General features: G+C 35.0%; 1 protein-coding gene across 2 annotated transcripts; it reads right to left on the reverse strand.

Annotated features, from left to right (window-relative positions):
* Positions 1 to 9,104: 9,104 nt before the first annotated feature.
* Positions 9,105 to 21,220, reverse strand: hry (hairy). Of its 2 annotated transcripts, none has more exons than XM_053753952.2 (4): positions 20,987 to 21,220; positions 11,349 to 11,444; positions 10,737 to 11,025; positions 9,105 to 10,443 (listed from the first exon to the last, which is right to left on the reverse strand). In XM_053753952.2, the coding sequence occupies exons 1-4, from the start codon at positions 21,086 to 21,088 to the stop codon at positions 10,163 to 10,165; spliced, it is 768 nt and encodes a 255-aa protein (XP_053609927.1). In that variant the 5' UTR covers positions 21,089 to 21,220; the 3' UTR covers positions 9,105 to 10,162. The 2 variants fall into 2 exon arrangements, with proteins under 2 accessions (XP_053609927.1, XP_053609926.1); XM_053753951.2 differs by having other exon boundaries at positions 9,105 to 10,446; positions 20,987 to 21,219.
* Positions 21,221 to 22,128: the final 908 nt, after the last annotated feature.

Here is a 22,128-nt window from a genome sequence, read left to right on the forward strand (position 1 = left end):
TTATCTGTGGTCCCTGGCAGCCCTGAGAGTCCGGAGACCGGTCGTACACCTGCCTCGGGCACACGCCACGAATGCTGGCTGAAGGCTTTTTTGCATTTATTATTTTATAGAAAGCAGTTTTGTTCTATTCGGTGGTGTTTATTTGTATTTCAGTTTTTATTGCTATATACAATAATAAAGTGAACCAAAATAGATAGGTATGAAGTAAAAAATGCAACAAAACGTTTTTAGAATTTAGCATCTCTTCTAGCTATGGATGCTTACAACAATCATACAACAACAATTTTTTATTCATGATCATAATTATCAGCCCATACATTAACCCACTTTTAGATATGTTATACCTTTCTATTTTTATTATTACCTAAAGTTTGTACCAGTCCAATCCGTCGTTTTCCTGTTAGCCAATTAAATGGTATCTGACTAGAGAGGGCTGATGGCAGATGGTTTTGGTCTGGTGTAAATCATATACGTGCTATATGCATGGTATTAATTAAAATATTGTTTGTAATCATTAATAAAAAACCTTAGTCTATGTCTGTGTAATTAGCATGGAATTAGTAGGTATTTTGTACGAAGTACTTATTAAAATCCATGGTATTTATGTTATAACTTATTTTTCAAAAAGTATTACTTTTTGTTTTTTTTTAACTGTCACAGAAAATACAAACTTAAAAAAAATCTATATTCTATAGTATATAATATGTTCGTTCACATATCTTTCTGCTTGTTCTTTATTGTTTAAATAACTTAACCAAAATCATTGGAATCTCCAGAGAGCCTCACTGTCCTCGCCGTTCTGCCAGATAAGCCGAGACGTGTGCATTTTATTTATTTTAACATTTTTAAGGCGGCCGCGCCATCTTGTTCCTTTTTGCGCGCGCGCGGCGGTAAGTCACGAAGCGGACCCTACCACCTTGAGGGCTAAATAGCACCTACGCCACCACGACCTCTACTTATTTACAGCCTACTGGTCTAAAATAGACCGCAAATGGCTTAAACTGACGCTTCGTGTATGTAATCTCTTAGCAATCCAAAGGAATCGTCATAAACGATTCGATCAGGCTGCCAGGTTTTATACAAACGATTGAGAAATGATCGAGAACATGACTCATTTTAAAAAAATATTGTACGAAATATATTTTGTATTTTATTATCAGAAGATGTATCATCTGTAAAATGGCACGGATCATACAGTATAGACAAGCACGGATGTTATCTAAGAGCATGTTGAGTGCATCCTTCACGCCAACGTTGAGTTGCATATATTTTATGTGAAGTTAGCATATCAATCATTATCTCATACTACCCGTTACTTTTTATAAGTGTCAATTTGAGACGATTTTTGTGTGCGTATATAAATTATTTGTCATATAATAATAATTAATGTATATTTTTGGCTCACTGCACGCCTTGGGCAACTGTTAGTGCAGTGAATGACTTTATAAGTAAATAAATAAATATAGTCTTTTGCATGTCCATCTGTTGAGTTGTTTAAAATTTCCTTTCTCTCACAAAATCAACTAGTGAGTTAACATTGTGGTGCACCTTCGGGCACTCACGTAGACCTTATCTTCAACTGAGTGATGTAAAATGTGTGAGACTTTCAATAATTATCATAATCGTAACTAATATTATAAATGCGAAAGTATATTTGTTACCTCTTCAGGCTTAATCTACTTAACTAATCTTCTTGAAATTATAGGAGTTAATTTCGTATAAAGTACTTATATACTGAAAATGAAATGTCTAAAAACTTTTCTAGTTTCTATCAGTAACTAACTACTTTGTCAATATCGAAAAATTATATTTATAAAAATATTTAAGAAATGAAGAGAGAAATTTGCCAAACTGACTATCCAGGAAATGAAACAATAATTGGAAGAAAATTATCCAGCAATTCCGAGTTTGGAAATCATATTGTATGCTTATTGTATGTAGCATTCATTGAGATCGTGACAAGAACGGCCCATTCGAGGTTCACGGAATCAGCCACTTGCAGTATGTGTGTATCGTTTGCACTGAAAAAAGATTTCGATTTCCTTTATTTGTAATCATGTTCGTGTGATGGGAACGAATCTAGCACCCTATATATATATATAAATCGATAGAAGAAAATAAGACACCACATTGAGACCTTAATAAGTTGGTTTATGCGCTTTTCAGTAATTTATCCCATACCTATACGTCGGGCGTTTAGGCAACCTAGGTAAGTACATTTTGAGTGAATATATTAATAAAGTAAATTAATTACATACCTATTTTCTTACGCTATTTCATTTAGTACCCATATATTACTTTAAAAGAAAATACTTAGTTAAATTGTTTGAATTGTTAAATGTATTATATGAATTAGATATGAAAATGCATATAAAATGAGTTGTTTCAAGTATTTGAAAAGAAAATGAGAATTCATGGCTAATCGCACATAGGGAAATGCCGGAGGTGTGTGCTCTAGATTCGTATTTTTTAAGTGCATAAAATAAATATTTTCATTGAAAATGCTCACGTGCAATTGAGGATTTATTTACAGATGGCATCGAATGGGTTCCTTATCATATTGACATCTGCCAATTCGGAATGCTTACATTTTCCTAAGAACCAAAACAAGCAGCAGCGGCAACGTGCGTTTTCAGGAGTCAAATAAAAGTTATAGTATGAAATACAAAATAAATAAATATATATAGTATGAAAGTAGGGCAGAACTAATGAAGGTATTAGAAGCGGCGATTTATGCTGTGCGCTACTGTTAATTGGTTTTTATTTCTATTGACTGTGTTGTTCATACCCTCGATAAAAATTCAGATTACAATATAAGTAGTAGCACAGATTATACAATACTTTCAGTACTACTACTGGATTACTATTAGGGATCCTTACTACTGAGGATTCGTGTACGTAATTCGGATAAGCGACAATGGTATACGATGAGATTGAAATAATTTGCCAGCATCCTGTCAATAATTGGCCAGTTATAAATTTAGATTTTATTCACTCGTAAAATAGTCATAAACATTAAATTACTATTATAGTAAATCCTAGTGACCTTAACAGCTCGCATGACTTTCAGAACATCGTTACTATTTTTATACCGGCCAATTTTACGAGAAATAACTATATTTATAACATTTTTACATTTTATTATGCGACAATTAATTACCTCACATAGTATACTTGTTTTGTCTATACAATGTCGTAAACGACTGCAAATTATTGTCAAACTTCTCTCCAAAAGTATTTAATTTTATAGTATTTTTTATTCAATATGACTTATAGTTATCATTTAATAACTATGCTTTATTTTAGTGTCTCTTTTAGTACATCAAGTAATCTTGGTGTAGCAGCGTGATATGGACTATTCGCCATTACCACTTATAACATTTTATCCTGAACTAAGTATTTTCATTCATTATCATAATAAACGGCACTCGTTATACTATATTGTGTCGTGTCAATATGTGCTGATAAGAGGATTTAAAAAAAATATATTTTTAATGTTGAGTTGCAATTTCAGGTTATAGACTGTTAACAACAGACAATCAACAAAGAGTTTGAGCGTCACAGGCACTCAGTCGAAGCCTATGGACTCGAGACGGCACGATAAAATTCCTGGCCGTTTTATTTTAAGTCGCACGCGCATTAACAGCGATGGTAATTAAGCATCGAAATGTCGCCGCCATTCTGTAGAGAGGCGTCGCCTTAAGTAATGGCCCGAGCGGCGATTAACGCGAAACTCCATGCAATATATTACAAAGCAACGCACAAACAACGTGTGATTACCGAATTCAGGTTGTGGTTTAACAGTTACGTATTTCACACCGAGATAACCTTAAACATTAAAAACATCATGAAAAAAAGCAGGAGCTTTCTCTATTCGAATTGTAAAAGCTACTTATTTCTAAAAATAGTGTAGTATTAATTAAATTTATCTAACCGTTTAGAAAGAAAGTGATGTCACGGTAAGCAGGTACCTACAACCTAGTAAATGCAGAAACATTGGAAACCACAGATCAGAGATGAAAAGATGCCGACACGTACATAATAAGTTACAGTTTACAACGAAATAAATTTATTTGCCCATTTGTGGTGTCCTCGAAGATGTTCTTTAGTTGTCTCGCGGCGCGATTCAAACAAAAACTGAATTGCGCTTAACTCAATTGGTTAATCAATTCAGTTAATTTGATCCGATGATACCAGCTTTCTTCGACGGTGTAATTGGATACTTTAAAGGGCAATTTTATGTAATAACTGTTAAGGTGTAGTTTGACCAAGTGACCTAAGTATACCTAAAAGCTGAAGTGACGTTTATTGTTATAGAAGTGGGGAAATATTTTATTATAATTTTCTTATAGACCATTGTACATTACAAAGACAACTTATATAAATAGATAAATGTGTTCGAAATAAATCGATTCGGTAACTAACCTCCTCATGGAATCGCGATAATATCGATATGAGCTGGCTCGCGGACAAGCGTGCTTGTAATTAAACATACATGCGCTAAATCAATGGACTATTTAAACCGGGAGTTATTTTCTTATCGAATAATTAAAATTAATTATATATTGTTAATTGTAATAAGTAATTTTCTGATTATTTTGGACGTAATAATTACATGGTTAGCTAATTATATCCCCGACTGTATACTTAGCAATCCTATTATTTTATAAGTTTATAACTTAATATTATATATTTTACTTTGTCTGTCTTACTTTGTAAACCATTGTAATTTCTAAGGCTTATTCTTTGTACCATTTTTGAGAGGCGGAAGATGTTCGTTTTTCTTTTTAATATTGCTGGAAACCTAATTAAGCCAATAGGATTCCCGCATAGGTCAGAATGTGTTCCAATATTTGTTTTCATAAAATGCTAACTCTGAATACAATTTTCGTATTCAAAAACAATTGTTATGTACTATTATTACCATCATTTATATACTTAATTATTGCTGCCTATTTTCAACACACAGCGTGCTGTGGCAATAAATGCAGAGAGAGTGTTTATGACACCTTCGTGTGAATAGTGTCGAGAAAATTATTTTAAAAAAGAAACAAACATGTCTTAAACAGTTCTTGACTTCCCTTCAAAACTGGTACTTTCTCTCTAAAACGGATTTGCGAAGCCGCATATTCGTCTTGACCACACGTGTTGTTTAGTTTAGGGATCCATCGTGGGTGGCTTAACTTAAAACATATTATTTCAGGTCAAAAATAAATACATCCGAACTTTAACATCTAGATATGCATACTAATGATGTCGACGACCGCGTGCAGAAGAAAAAAATATGAAAGCATGAGTATATTCATTATTTAAAAAGATATCAAAAGGCACGTGGTTTTAAATATAAAATAAAATAAAAATAAAACCTTTTTGTGCATACTAATTACTAATACGACCTACTTACTTAATTTAATATTGTTGTTGTCTAATTTAATTGCCTTTGAAATCCACTCGGCCTGCCCATTCTATACAATTATACATTTAAATTAAATAGCATATTTTTATAATATTTAAAACAAGTATTTTTTTATTTGAATTAATTTAGTATTTTTTATTCTAGTTTTATTTTTTGTATAGTAATTATTTCGTATCTTTAGTTTATATTAATAAAACAAGTTAATTCCATGATGTGGTCATGAAATTAACTTGTTTTAGCATATACTTCATATTAAGTAAAGAGGTAAAGAGTTAAAGACTTAATAACAAACGTATGTCCCAAAACTTGAAGGACCTATATGTAAGTATGTAAGCGCTGATAATGAAGTTTGTCAAGAAAATTATCTGTACTTATACGCCCAGAAGATCGTTGTTTTGGTTTCGGCCTGGTTTAAATTGCTACCCAGGCAAAGACCACCTCGATTGCTTAATTAAATTAGGTACACGTAGGAGGAATTGGGAAACACGCAGCTTAAACAAAATTATGTTATTTTTGAAATTAAATATTAAAAATAATCCCGGAACTATATGCAAAAGAAATCATATTATTTTGATTCATTATGTAATTATATAAATAATCTTACCGTCTAGTAAATATCAGAAACAAATTATCCTATGAAGATGAAAATTATTTAAAACTACCCTAATAATTTATTAGGATAAACAAACCAATAACTGTCAAAAACCAAAATTGTGTTCAAATTGCATTAACATCTTTAAAATATTTAATTAGTTTTAATATTAGCTTGGAAAATTCCTGTCACCACCAGGTTACAATGACCATGTAAGTACGAGTAAGTAAGTAAAAACATTAATACCTTGTGATATTTGCGCTTATAATACTTTTTCGCAAACATTAGCATGCGCCTGCGCCGATCACCGGACTCTCATTACGTCGTGTCGTGTCACGTCATAAGACTGATTAATTGGACGGCATTACTGATACATATAGAAATAAAGCAAAAAGTAAATATGTAGCACGGCCTGAGCGCGTTTTCTACGATGGTTCCGTACTCTTTAAACACTTTCGCCACTTTCTCGACTGCTATGACAGTTATCAATTTCATTTTATTTTGATATATATTGTGAAATATATAAAATATATTTTAAAGAAGTTTACTTGTGCGACTTATTTGAATTATTTCGCAACTGGCAGGATACAAAATAGATACGTTTTCTATGCTTATCTTGTATTCCCGAAATAATTAAATTTCGAGTTAATTAATATTGATAATGTCAATCATAAATGTCGACATCATAGTTAACTCTAAATATCACCTATATGTATATAAATTTTCCTGTTTTGCAAACTAACAGTAGGTTTTCCCTGCGAAGGAACCCCATGATAATAAAAAGCCTTACAAGCATCGACCTTTCGGTAACGAGGAGCCGTCACTCAGAATCCGAACTGGTGGGATCCGACATCAATTTATATGCAAGTCGAAGCCTCCGCCCCGGTATTGATAACTAATAAAGCCACAATGGCCGCTTCAACAATTTATGACGATGCTTTTCACTTATTCTTGTCTTGTGGCGAAACAATAATAATAAAAATGTTCTGGGATATTTGCCTATCAAAGTACCAGTATGTCAGATACAGAATTAGAACAGCACGCATGAAATTAGCCTACATCGACCTTCTACAGCGGCCATATTAATTCATAATTTGTCAATCTGGGGAATTAAGAATTATAATTGCTATAGAAATTGCCATGTCATCCTGCAGATATCTATTGCTTTTAAATCATAGTGTCTACCATAGCAGTATTGAGACAACAACGTTCAAAATTTCTCAATCTCGTCCACGCCAGGGGCTCAATAATAACTGAAAATTAGGCTCCATCGATGTTAAATTACAGCTTAGTTTTCGCAAAACAGTAGTTTACTTTAGCCGGAGTGGCCGCTTGGGTGGCACGGCAGATGCTGGGCAAATTAATAAAAATCACTTTTCGATTACTTTCGGTCATTAGAGTCTGATATCGGCACAACAAACGTCATCTCATGCATTTTAATGCGCGCCGCAATGCGAGAAATATTCAAATGTCATCCGACTCGTTCCAAAGAAGTTAATAACGATTAAAAATTTGCAAGCATATCTCGATTGGATGCCGATATCAGATAAATAGTAATTTACTTCGCATTCCGCAGGACGATTTTCAACAAATCAAGGATATGTAGATCCAATTTGTTCAGCAATCTGACTTGATAGGAAAGGGAACTTTAAGCCTTAAGCTTTAACTTGATTACATTATAATTAGGATTTTGATTAGAAAATTTTGTGTAATATTAAGTTTTGCTTAAATATGTAGTGTTAATGAAGACTATTCCTACATATTAATTCATTTCATAGGTATTAAAATATCTAGAAATTAGTTATTAGAAATACTTAATTTCTAGATATTTTTAGGTAAATTTAGTAAATCTTAGACTAAAAAAATCCTAATAATATTATATTATAAATATTATTATATTAGTTTTGAAATCTTCTCACGTCTCAACACAAATGTCCATTGAAAAATCTCAGGCTATAATCATACGTTGCAGAAAGTGGTTTTAGCGGAGTGCAGCTGCATAATGACTGTCCAACAACTAGCCATTAGTGTCGGGATGTGCAAACAAACACACACAATCGAACGATGACGAATTGCTAAGACCACCGACACCGATGCTATGTAGCTGTACTAATTCTGGAATAACTCTTTTTATGCTATGGAAATAATATCTTACTGAAATAAGGTAAGTACCTATATTATAGAGTTCTTGCAAAATGCTTCTATTTTAAAACTTTATTTTATATTTTTCTTATCACTTTTCATTGTCACAAGCCGTGGTCACAAGTCATAGATTAGGAAGATCGCGCAGCGCGATGTTTGTGTGCCATGCTACAGTCAGCTTGGAATTTTATGAACTTCAATATAAAAAACTTTTAATGAATATTATCTTACTCTCTGATACGTGACGTATCTCTTGGAATTTGTTAAATTCGCTATGGCCACGTGGTCCGAATTCCTTTGTCCGACGAATCGGACGACATTAACTTTTTCCATCCATTCATGTTGGTTCGATTAATCTGACTGCAAGGGATTGTCTTTCCGTTATGTCCTCGATATATTGAATCCAGTACCACGAAACATACAAACACGTATCACGTTACTAATGTCCACACGCTGTCTGTTTTTTCCATATCGTATACGCATTGTACTTATAAAAAAGGGAAAACGTGTGAACGCAATGACGTGCTACGTGTTTTATGTTTCATGGTAGCCCCCCATGTTCAAGTGATAATTTCGAAATACTACACATTTACGAGCTATGTAGCATAATCTGGTAGTTGCCTTGTACCAAGTTGTTGACTAGTGTACCAGATTATGTGATTGAATCCTACTAATATTAAAAATATGTATGTTTGTTATTACTCTTTCCTGCAAAATTTACTCGGAACTGATTATTATGAAATTTTGTACATGGGTCGAATATCATCTAGAATAACACACTGGGTAATTTTTAACCGAAAGTTCCCATGGGCGCGAAGCATAATAAAATATTTATTCGCAAACACCTAGATATAAATGTTGGTAGATGGATACTGAAAAATATTTGTTGTGGATCGATTTGGTTCGGAATTTTGATAAGTTTTGTATCGGATGTGCATGAAATAAAAAGGCGAATTTAGATATCCAATGCTTTAATTTATATACAATATTCACTTCTTTTAGGTACATCAGCTTACTCTTATAAAATTATACATCTTAAATAATATCACTTTATTTGCATTATGTTTAACAGATACAGACAGCAAATTAATCGTTTAAAATTAAGGTTGTTCGAACAACTTTAAAATCTACGGAGCGATAAAATCATACCTTATATAAAAGCCTGTTCCACAAGTTTATAGAATAAAATTACTCGTTTTATTTATAATAATATAATAAATGTTTAATAAGTGCCCGAGCGCGGTAACTGGCAAAAGGAAGACGATACGACTATACTGGTTCATTCGGTAACAAATTGTATGTTGAACATATTATTTTATTAAATAATACGATTTTTACACTGCTATCGACATAAACTAACTTAATTCGACACTCCCATTAGGTATAATTGATGTTGAATCTTTCAAAGCTTATAAAAAAGGAATAAAGATATATTATCACGCCTTACATTTTTCTGGCGAATAAAAATTTTATGGTTTTATTTAGCTAAAATGTGATTTCATGAAAATATAAAAGTATATGGAAGTATCGACAAAACTTAAACATATTATGGAAGACTATACGATTTTGCTGTATAAGGCACGTAGAATTCTATCTGCCATGTTTGTTTAATGAAATGAAATTAGCTACTAACTAAAATACAATATTAAAATATTGACATAAACTATGTAGGTACATGGCACTAAGTCCTAAAAATCTATTTCTAAATAACGCAAACAACATTAAATACGGGATCGATGTCCCTTTACGTACATACATGAAATACTGCCACAGATGTCAACCATGAAAATATACACTTAAATTAAATTAAAATTAACTTACAAATCAGGACTTTTGCTAATAATGAACTATCACACAAACTCATACTGACCTCACGTAATTAATATAAAACCCTCAATATTTCTATTCAATATAAAATTATGTTTATACTAGGAACTTTAATACTCTGTAGGTAGATATATACAGTAAATTAATCTATATCACAGAATCCGAGCATAGGAATGGAGGGAGTGTCACCAAGGGCGCCAGGGTTTGTCTTCGGGGGGTTGTTTTCTGGTGACGAGCGCTAGAGGGGCTGGTTCGTCAGTGGGGGGTGGGGGAGTGCCCCAGCCGGAACTGGCGGGGGAGAAACAGCGGGGTTCTGAGGATGAAGAGGACGACATATCTCGCGGGGAGAGAGGCACGAGGTTGGGAACTGCTTCCAGGGTGTTGGTGCCGAGGCCGGCGGGCAGTACTAGTGCTATGTCGCCATTGGACAGCCGAGTTGGCACCACACGCACGCCTGACCCGGGACCTGCTGAAGAGAAAAAGAAATCTTCAATAAATTCTCAACGGATTAAAGTGGACAAGAGTGCAAAAACATCAGTTAATGAATATTCACAATGGAATTATTTCAGTTTCCCAACTTGTAATTATTGTAACTAAAAATTTAAAACAGAGTCATTGCTTAAATCACAAATAAAAAATATAATTTTGATGAAAGCTTTATAAATTGTAATCCGGTTAATTTCTATCAAACTGAAACCGATGCCAGTCGCTATTCTATATCTTTATTAAGTATAGAGTCTAAAATATAAAGTTAATTACCGGAAATAAGTATAGTAGAATGAGTAGGAGCTGTGTCTTCTGTATCAGAAGGCGGTGTGGGAGCCCCTGGCGGCCTGTTACCCGGGATATTCGAGCAGGTCTCCAAATGCCTCACAAGTCGTCTCCGCAGCCCGGTCTCCAGGCCCGGGTACTTCGCGACTTCGGAGACACACTGCCGGTACCCCGCGCGAAACCGGTCCGGCGACGCCGCCTCCGAACGAAGCCCCTCAAGATGCTTCACCGTCATTTCTAGAATATCCGCCTTTTCTAACTTCGAGTGTCTGGCTGGCTGTAAAGAAAAAAAAAACAATTTAATCTTCGTAGCAAAATCGTAGGCGTAGCAAATGTCGTAGCGGTCGTAGCGTTTTGTAGCCTAGTCGTAGTGTTATAGCGAGGTTAGTCGTAGCACCCATTGATCTTAATTTGCATTCGCTTGAAAATTATATTTATAATAGTCCTATTGTATATATAATATTACACTTTTATAATTATGGTAATGTACCTACTAATAAATAAATATACATGTCATGCGTATACATTTAGATTTTTATAGGAAATACCTACCTATGAGTAAATAAAACAATTATTCATCAATAAAATTAATCTACTAACATCTTTTTTCATGGCGTCGAGGATGAGCGCCTTTAGTTCGTTTAGACAGTTGTTGATGCGCGCGCGCCGCCTCTTCTCCATGATAGGCTTGTTGCTCTGTAACAATGACAAAAATATATTATAAATACATATGCTAGGTGTAAATGTACAATTATGAATTTTGTCACAGTCACAATTTTGCTTTGGGAGTTTAAGCATTTATTTTTTGCTTAAACCTGTATAAATTAAATAAATACACAATTCTGGACTCTACATACTCTTTACGCCTCGAAATGTTGATGCAATTTTTAAACGAATCATCGGGAATGATCATGAATAAGAACATTGTTTTTATTCTATCTGGTAATTCGGATTGTGTTACTAAAAATAACATGAGGCTTAAATATTTGTTAAGAAAATCGGATAGTTTTAGGAGTGCCGAGTACATTGCGGGCTGTAAATAGGTCGTCGTAAATCTCGTCGGCGCGTATGGAGCGTGACACGCGTCACAGCGACTTTAACGCTAATCGTGTTACATGCCGCGGCGCGTGCGCATCAAGGTGAAGGCCGCAGTGATTGGACGTACTGTGTGACACTCGCGTCACGCGTACCGAACCACGTGACAGGTTAGGGTTGGCCGAAATGCCATTCTTAAATTTTGGAGAATGCACAGCAATGCAAATCCTGATCGTTTTACGATACATAATCAGATATTCCCGATGTGAATTTCCTCAGAAAATTTTCAAAGGAAAAGAATCCTAAAATAGATAATTTCTCTGCGATACATTACTAAACTAATAAACCCTAGTTTAGTGATGTGCTATCGATATTTTTTCTATTTTAGGGTGACGTACAAAAAAATTCTAAAAGGGAAATTATTTTATAGTTGGCTGTTAGTGACAAACGGTGGTGATGATTCTGTAGATGCTCTGTTGTGATTTATTTATTGAAATAACGATATTATTTATAGACTATTATTTTTAGGGAAAAAAAAAGCAAGGAAGCATTCTTTACAAAATTGGTTGATACATACATAAACTAGTTACACCATGTTACAAATAATAATAAATTTATGCATTAGATTTCGTTTAATTGTAATTACAGATAAATTATGCTTTCTTGACATTACCCTTTATTATTTTCATTTAGACCTCGATTTCGTTGCCAGCCCTGAGTTTTGTACTATATAATAGCTGAGCACTGTGCTGCCATTGACGGCTTTGTTAACACTTCAATGGTAATCACATGGTTATGGAAACTCGTGCATGGTAACTCGGCTCTAAGTGTTTTTAATGACATGTGACGTGGCGACACGTCACCTGCTATTTCATCTTGAGTTTGAGTAATTAGTATACCTTCTTCCATTTCGATTCCACCCAATTAATCCTTTTTGTAAAATTTTATGAATTAGAAAACACGTAACTAGAATTCCGGTAGTAAAATTAAACTGTGTCCTATATAACGTTATTACAAAATTAATTATTTCATATTAGAAAAGCATGGTACATAACTAAAAATGAATCATTATAACGTTGAATCTAAAACGATACAAAAACATGATAAAATTGTGTTTTACAAAACAATGATAACTAAACTTAGCTGATATAAAATTTCTCACGCTCACGTGTTTTTTATCGGCCGTTTATTTCGTAACAAAAACATCCTAGCGAAGATTGTAAATTACTTGACATTGCTGCGCCATGACGACATACATTTATCAGCATGAAAGTATCACCAATTTGACTTTTTACGTGTCGGTAGACACGTGTTGAAGATACAGACACTAGACACTAGATTTACAAGTAAAGCTCGTACTCGTATTTATAACGCGCGCCACGAAATATGACACGACATATCTCTAGTTTGTCTGCGCAGTAGACGAATTATTATATCGTTTTGCTTTTGTTCAGGCAAAATACGTCAGCAAATCTCATCTTTTTTGGTGGCGTACCTATTGTGGTTTCTAAATAAGCCGAATCAGGTGACTAAGAATAAAAGCACTCCATATTTTAAAGTAGTCCATTTACCAATTTCATAAAAAAATTGGTATGCCTGACTGAGTCACACCATTTTAAGTTTAGATTCTTGGTCATTGTCATTGCTTTGCGATAGAATCCGCAGTGCTTTGCCCAATTTTAGTCGTGTCCACCTGACAGTTGAAGAATAAAGAGGGCAAAAATGCTCTTCAACATCTGTCTGGCAAACCATAAAGTCTACAAGTCTACAGTCCCAACTCTAGTGGCGCGAATTGCCTCTCCTCTCCAGTCATACGCCCCCGCCATACTTAACATTTATATCAACAATCTAATTGCTTTCTAGTTTCTACAGCGGTATTTTTGATTTTGCGTAGGTTGCGTGCGTACTTGCATTCTCCGGAATCAATTCGAAATTATTTTCACCAAAACTTTAAAAGCTCCCTTACAAATAATTCTGCTTAAGGGGGCGGTATATCCAGAAAGTAGAACCGTCCCCTTAAAACTTGTTCAAAAATTTAAGTAACAAAATCATTTTACGGATATAAAAATATCATAGCGTATGGTAATAAGTTACTGTCTTGTCACAAACCGAGATGCCATTAGTATTGTATAAGACCGGTACTTTAATATACTAAATCTATGGGCATATATCGAGAGCGACATTTGACATGATGGAGACTAATCGGTGTATTTGTTTCTATGTAATGGAATAGTCGCCGTCGCCGGCGGCGAATAGCCGATGCCGCGACGGAACAGAACCGATCAACGTGACGAATTGCGCAACGCTTGGCGAGTCACGTCGATTTGTAGAGCAACTACGTCTACATATAGAGTATACTTACGTGTGAAAATAGACATTGCTTACTGCCAAATATAACGTTTATGTTGCATTTTCTATAAAAATAATGTATTCAATTTGAGCGAATAAAATTAAGTAGAGAAATGTCATCAAAGAGATCCCTTAATTTAGTCGCTGCGTATTGTAAACGGTGGATTCATCACATAATTATTTAAATAAGGATTATGAATTTATTATTTCCCCTAAAAGTTGTCTCCTTACAATATCAACACCAATGGTTGCTTCTAGGAAATAAAGACAATAACTATTTCCTTTGGCAAGCGCCCAGAGACGGCGCGTGTACAAATATCAGCTGATAAATATGTTCGGGTGTAGCTCGTGTCGTGTGACATCGTCTGGAGGCCGGGCGCTGTCTGCGACATAATTATGATTTACACGCTCTGTAAAAATCGGCAGGAGACCGCTAACGTCATTTCGAGGGTTAGAAGGCCATATGATACAGATAGTACAATTTATGTGGATTAAGTAAATACACGAAATGGTCACTATTTTTCTAAATAAAATTTTAATTTTAATTAGGTACACAACGATTTTATTTTCGACTAGTTCAACCTTTATTTGACCATTCACTATCAGAATATTGTCATTAGGAATTCAAGTCTTCAGGAAATAAAACACACTGAAACAAGATTGAATTAAGCAGATAAGCACCATAAGGAAATATCGAACGGAAGTAGATTGTTTATGCAGAGTGACACGCGATCCAACGTGACTCGATGGCTGACTCGATTGCCGACTCGATACGCAGAGGTAAACAATGGCTACAAAAGCCGTGTATGGTGCACTTTATCTAATCTGTACACGTGTCGGTATGTTATTGAGTATCACGATAAATAGACTCATTTGGACAATATGTAGCATTACGAAGCTACTTCTTGCTTTTGAAAAAGGAATTGTGACCACTATTGTACATTTTAACAAAAATGGTGGTGTATATTTTAATATAATAGTGTAAATTGTTGTAATTTCAAGAAATAACACTGTTTAATCTAAACGGTTGTATTTTAATCTATAAATTTACGACTACTGAGCTAACTAGACTCTCCCGTGATCAAACGTAACCAAAGTATTGTTCGATTCGCGAAATTCCCAAAATACCCATCGGAATGCAATCAGTTGATGACGGCAGCGCATTGGCAGTGCAGATAGGTCGCGTTGGCGTGCGCGCGCGCTTGCTTGTAAGTACTGTGGGAATGTATGATCAGTGGCATATTGTCTTAAGAACAATAATGTTCAAATCACTGTGTTACCTCCACTTAAACTGACAAAACGACTTCAAATTTTTGTCGATATTATGAAAAAAATTATAAAAAGATATAAAAATATATTAGAACGTACCTACAATACAAGGAAATATAAAACATTACAATAATTCGAATATTAACTAAACAGCCAGTAAAATTTTGAAATATTTTTTTCTACGTCTCTGTTAGCACGGGCGTCGCGTGCCAAACGGCCAACGCGTGGGAGCTGCGAACTTCCGGCACGCGTCCGCAGACACGCTCCGTCGATCGTGTGGATAAGGTAATCGAATCTGCCAGATTTCTACCATTCAAATATTAGTCACACTTAAAAATATTAAACTACCTATACCCATCGCGATACGTTACAGGCATTCTGGCTTTGCGTGGAATAAAGCATGAAATTTGCGAATTTAGTGATTGCGATGAGTAGAAAATTGTTGAAATTAATTAAGTAGGGACGATTCTTGTCTAGATTCATCCTTATCAAATCTACATATTACAAACTCGATAAGAAGTTACACTAAACACAAAATTGTCAGTATTCCACACCGGAATTCATTATCTCCTCGTGGCTATCAGAAAAAGAATCGTGCATCAAACCGTGACAATTGCAGAGACGTCCATAAATAGATTTGGAGACGTCCCACATGACAAAGCCCACAATTCGCGAGTAGACTGTGCATTGATCGCATCATTCACATCTTATCAACAACGTTCGTGGCTCAGTGTAGGCGATGAACGTAGGCGGCGAGTACACGCGACAGCGAGCGACGTATGGCGCCTCGTGTGGGCGCAGCACAAGGATGGCATGACCGAAATATCAAACACTTATTTTTTTGGTATACTACTACTAAAGTAATACGTTATATAAAGTAGTATATAAAGTAGTTAGGAATGCATTATATTTGGATATGTGGGTAGGAAGGATTTAATTGCAAGCTACCAATCGAAAAATATGGCATATATTGCATAGGCAAGGGACATTTTCATTACATTGAGATTTAAGATTCCTTAGTCTAAGAAAACTGGAAAATTCAAAAAAGTTGTCATATTCAATCAGATCGGGAGTACAATATTTGCATTTGCACGGCTTGTGCACTCGATTTAACGAATTTGTAATTAATGTTATTTATGAGTGGGAACCCTGTCAGCAATAGTGGGACGATAGCAGCGGCGGCGGCAGCGATCTCACGGCAGCGATGATGGTTATCATCGATGATGGATCGTTTCTCTCTAATAGCTTCCTCGAGTCTCACGCGCCACTCTCCACACTACGCGTTGCTATCTCGCCCAATTCCACTTCGCCGCCGCCGCCGCTGCGCCGTGGAAGCGCAGCACAACTTTTTGTATACTTTTTGACCATACACTTATGTACTTTATTATACAATCAGAAAAACAATAATAGTTAATCCTTCTGGCATTGATAGGGACTAGCACTGTTTGACAAACATGAATTTCTTCTCAGCAGTGGTTGTTTCGATCCGAAATGCCAATAGTTTGTAGCATTTTGAGAAATATAATTGCCTGTGAATCTCTAATTTCTGTAGAAATGCTTTGACTTTGACCAAAATGGACAAGTGTCGTTAAAATGTTTTTTAATACTTCGGATATTATAATATATCCTTTTATCACTTTTATTTTTATTTTTTTTATTGCCTTTTTTATTGCATAGGCTTTCGGAGGCGGTTTATAAACCCGCCTCCGAAAGACCACCAAAATAAGGTGCGAGTAAGAAATGTGCTTGATTTGAATTATTTTTTTGCTGATTCTAGTCGAATTCTGACTAAAATTACAAATTGAATATTTTATTTCTATGAAAGTAACTGAGTTAAGTAGTAATATAAATTAAACATTATCCTGCAACACCATTTTAACCTTTCAAGATGCAAAACTGACATAATGCTCGCGATATTTTGTTGCAAGTGATATTTGATAGATCTATTAGCATTTAAATGTTAATGTTTATGTTATTCAAATTCAAATCATTTATTCAGAAATTAGACCTTCACAGGCACTTTTTCTCGTCAATTTTTATATTTATAGTTATTTCTCACAAGCTACAAACTATTGGCATATTAATTTATTGTTTGTTAATTTATTGACCATTAGTTTACCAATTGCATATTTATGTTATTACTAGGTGATATTCGTTCTAACTTCTACACTGGCCTTTGGATCCTCCTTGCTCATTTATGTATACCTAGAACTTTATTTTAGGCGTCGCAAATTACATTCGACAAATATTCTCGATTCGATACGAAAGTCTCTTTCGAAGCTGTGACGCCGCCTGGGCCAGCGCAATAGATATAACCGCATTTTGAGAGTGCGGCTGTGATTTTACAACCGGCCGCCTGAATGACGGCAACCCTTCTCGCTAATGATTGTTGTCTATCAGCTGCGTGGGCTATATCTCCATTATAGTCACCTCAGATATGGAGATCCTATTCTAGGGCGGAACCGCAAGCCACAATCTCGTATAGACATAAAGCATTAATATTCGGGCGTGACGAGCACAAATTGATATAGATGCGGCGGCGGCGGTGTGTGCGGTGTGACGATGGGCGTGGGCGCAGGGGCGCGTTCCCACGATCATTAGCCCACGCGACGGTCTCGGCCCACGGACTGACTCACCACGCACGTCTGCTGGTGCCAGGGCTGGCTGGAATCCTCTAATTTCATCAGATTTTCGTCTCAAAAAAGCAAAAGCATCTTTTCCGTCAGGCTAAAATGTTTTCCAGCACGCGTCAGCAAGATTTACTTTTTGTCACTTATGCGGAGATATAATTTTGATTTGTAGTAATTTCAACATATCATGTTATGGTGTCGCCGTTTCTTTTTTTATAATAACCTAAATGACAGTGATAACAATTAATCTAATTGATATCTCTAGAAGTCTCTAGTCTCACTTTCATGAACGTGCATGCATAGCCCTGACTGAGACACAGTAGGAGCGGACAGGAAAATAACACAGAAGGAAGGATCAATGTGGGAGGCGATCTGGGGATATTGCGTTACTAATGATTGTACACGAATAATCTGTTCACGGACCATGAGGTAATTTGATTTTGCATCCGTTCTGTGTACTGAATAAATATCGCCAACGAAGTTTACGTCTTCCACCTTAGAAACTAAACATGTATACTGTTTTAATCTAATAATAATGTAATAATCGGTAGGCTGGACGGACAGCTAGTTGACTAGAGCGCTGAGGATCCTAAATGAAGTTGCAATTCAAATCGACTGATTTGGTTATCCTTTGACAGAGATCACAAGAGCTACATTGTATATATTGTGTTATGGTAGAAACCATGTGTAATTTTAGATCTTAACTATTGCATTGGGAGCAACTGTAATGATAATGTAAGATATAATGTATGAAATAAATAAATAAATACCCTAATCCAGTACAACGTCGCGTCATAGCGTTTCGAGTACTCAGTGAACAAACTTTATTACAGAGAAAGAAATAGATAAAAGACTCATCATGATTAGGGCCTGATACACTGCGTGCTGATAAAGTACCAGATAGCCTAAAGCCTAAATGTAACATATTAGCATTAACCGTGTGTCTTAAAGTTTTAGATACGGCTAACTTGCCAATCACATCAGGCAGATTTATCTAGCAGTTCGTCTTTCTGATATGTCTGCCATGTCAGATTACAATATCATATTTTATCAGAAAGAGGTGGAAAAGGCCCTTAGAGGTCGTAATATACTTGTATGCATAAAATTAAAATTTACATACATGCTTAAAATTAATATCCATTGTGACGAAAAGATTCGGGCTATAGTGTAGGCGCTAATCTACAACATAGCACAGTATATCCGCTGTAAAATGTTATGTTATGAACACATTATTAACGCAAATAATTAAGTGGCTAAAGCCAAAACATTGCAAATCTTAGTATTTTCGCGGCGCCGCCGCTCTTCAACACTCCGATTACGTGGCTGGATATCGTAAATGCTTCCACTGCCACTTTGTTGAGTCTGTCGCGAATTAATAAATAAATACGTATATATTTCTCTTTTATTAAAATAAATTTCTCTTTTATTAATTCTGCTTTTCTAAAATATTGATATTATTAATTGTTAAACCGTACTACTATTAAAGAAATGAGTCACTGTGGCATCTCAAGATTATTTGTGAAAGGACTACATGGTGAAAGAATAAAAAGTTAGTGACTAGTAGCTTATGTTCTCAACTTAATAATTAATCGTAAAACATAAGAAATAATCACAAAGCAATCTAGCAAATTAAGCGATTTTTATCATTCTTATCAATAGATAAGTCTTTTGACCAACAAGTACTATCGCAAAGCTTTGTGACATTTTTTATTGTATTAGTAATAGGAGCAGTCCCACTTTCAACATTGAGTAAAATCTATGTTTTGTGCAATATAATGTAAATCGTGTAATTCTGATAATTCTTGAAATTCAGCGTGACGATGTGTTTGGGCCTTGGTGTCGATTCTGCTAACGTTAAATCGCAATCGTGTCTCAATGGTTTTTCAACAGTACTTATTATGTGTTAATGTGCTACTATTGAAAATCTATTCAGACACGATTATGATTTAAATATAGCAGAATAGACAGCGTGGTCACGACAATCGTGCGCGTGCGCCGTGACGCGTCACTTTGCGTCGTTCGCGGTGTTCTGCTAAACGAGAGGGCGCAAGACGCACAGATTACAGAAACACACGCGAAACGTGATGGAAATTGTGACGTTTTAACACGTAAAACTAACATAAAGGTAGAAAAATAACTCTGTTTTATACTGCCTTTAATATGATTTCTCTTTACACAGTTTTTATGAAGACATTTTTATGTTGGTCGAATAAAAAATATTGATATTAAAAAATCCCTTACTGTAAATAATAGCTAAAACATTATTAGGTATTTGAATTTTATTGAAAAAAGTTATTGAAAATTAGGTATTTGAATTTTAAAACTAGATATTATACTGGGCCTAAATATATAGAGTAGGTACTTAATCAATATTTTATCTAGGTCGAGCAATATTTTACATCACCTAGGATATCATAAAATATAAATAAGCACTTATTGGTAATTAAAATGTCATGTAATATTTATCCATAAACCAAAACTTTTATGAAATTTGATACTAAACAATTATTTATTTATGAAAATAATATGATTCATTAGCATTCAGGAACTTTCACTTTTAAACTGATATACTAAATTCTTCTTAGTCTGATTCAAAATAAATATAAAATCGTTTACTGGAAAGTAATAAAAAAGTAATAATAGAAAACTCGAGAGCATTAAAAATGTATAACGAGAATTTGATAAACGTACATTAACGCGCGTTGATGTCTATTGCAGTGCTATTTTTAATCACAGTAATAAAAAATATTAATTTGTGCATAGCATGAAAGCATGCACTTAAAGCTATAGAAATGTTGTTACATATTATTAAACTCATGAAAAAATATTATAAACATGTTATGTTATAACATAATATTTTAATATTGAACAGATAAAGCGTTGAAAATACTAAATTATAACACTTTGATTTTTGCCAAGTTGTGTAAAGAAAATCTTAAAAGAAACGAAACTCACCCTTCTATTATCGCCAGTTTTCTTCTGCTCGGCCGGGGGAGTCATGTTGGCGACGACAGGGTTGGAGACACCCTGCGGGCTTCCAGGGATACCAGTCACCATGATCACTCACAAAAGTCACTGCATAATATTGAATTTCAAATTTGGAAAAGCCGCGGTGATCGGTTGGAGGAAGTTGTAGAACAGACGCGCGTCACGGATAGGTGTCGGCGCGCGACTGGCGCGAGGGCGGCGTGCGGCTGCGGTCCGCCGCGGGAGCCCTGCGGCGGCCACGGGCACGCGACGTCGAGGCCGCCTCTCGCGTGCCTCAAGACGTGTTATCACGCAAAGTTCGCAAGATACGAGATGCTCTGTATGATGTGATTAGATGATACAGGCTTATCCAGTACACATGCTTATTACTTAAAAAGTGATATTTCATTTAAAATTAAATCGTCGTATAGTTGTGTAATATATTTGAGAAAACTTTTTTGATTAAGATTTAACTACATATATAGATACATTTAGTACGTATTGTACTTATATTTTATGTTGGTACTATAAAATATCAATCACGGTCACGGAAAAAAATTAAAATATACACTAGTAGACATTAATAGACTCTACACTCTTCACATGTATGTCAATAAGGCGGGATCTATGTGAAATACCTAAGTAAAAATGGAGCAGTTAATATCACGTACACCTTACAAAAATAATGGGTATCTCAGATTCCAAATCAGTCATATTTTCATTCAATAGTGTATTGTTAATTATGTCATAGATCGATAAACTATATGTACTAAACGGTAAAATAATAATATAATTTAATAAATAAAGTAATATCATTTAATGAGTCTATCAAATCTCAAAAACACGATCTCGTTTGTCATCCAAAATAGATGCGGAACATGGGCACGTGCAAGTATTTATTCAAATAGCCGCTGACGACATGCGGCGCGACGCCCGCTACAGCTCTAATGTATTGACTCTGAGCATAAATTTGTACGAGTCTACCGCCCGCACATCAAAGACCAGCGCCGAGACCGACTGGGCCACAGAATAGATACTTAACTATTCGTACATAGATTTAGGAAGTCCACGCGTCTAATGCACATTAAGGTAAAGCCATGGACAGATTGAGTACCCTTCCAACTCATTTC

Source organism: Plodia interpunctella, chromosome 13 (assembly GCF_027563975.2).
Source record: "Plodia interpunctella isolate USDA-ARS_2022_Savannah chromosome 13, ilPloInte3.2, whole genome shotgun sequence".
Taxonomy (NCBI): domain Eukaryota; kingdom Metazoa; phylum Arthropoda; class Insecta; order Lepidoptera; family Pyralidae; genus Plodia; species Plodia interpunctella.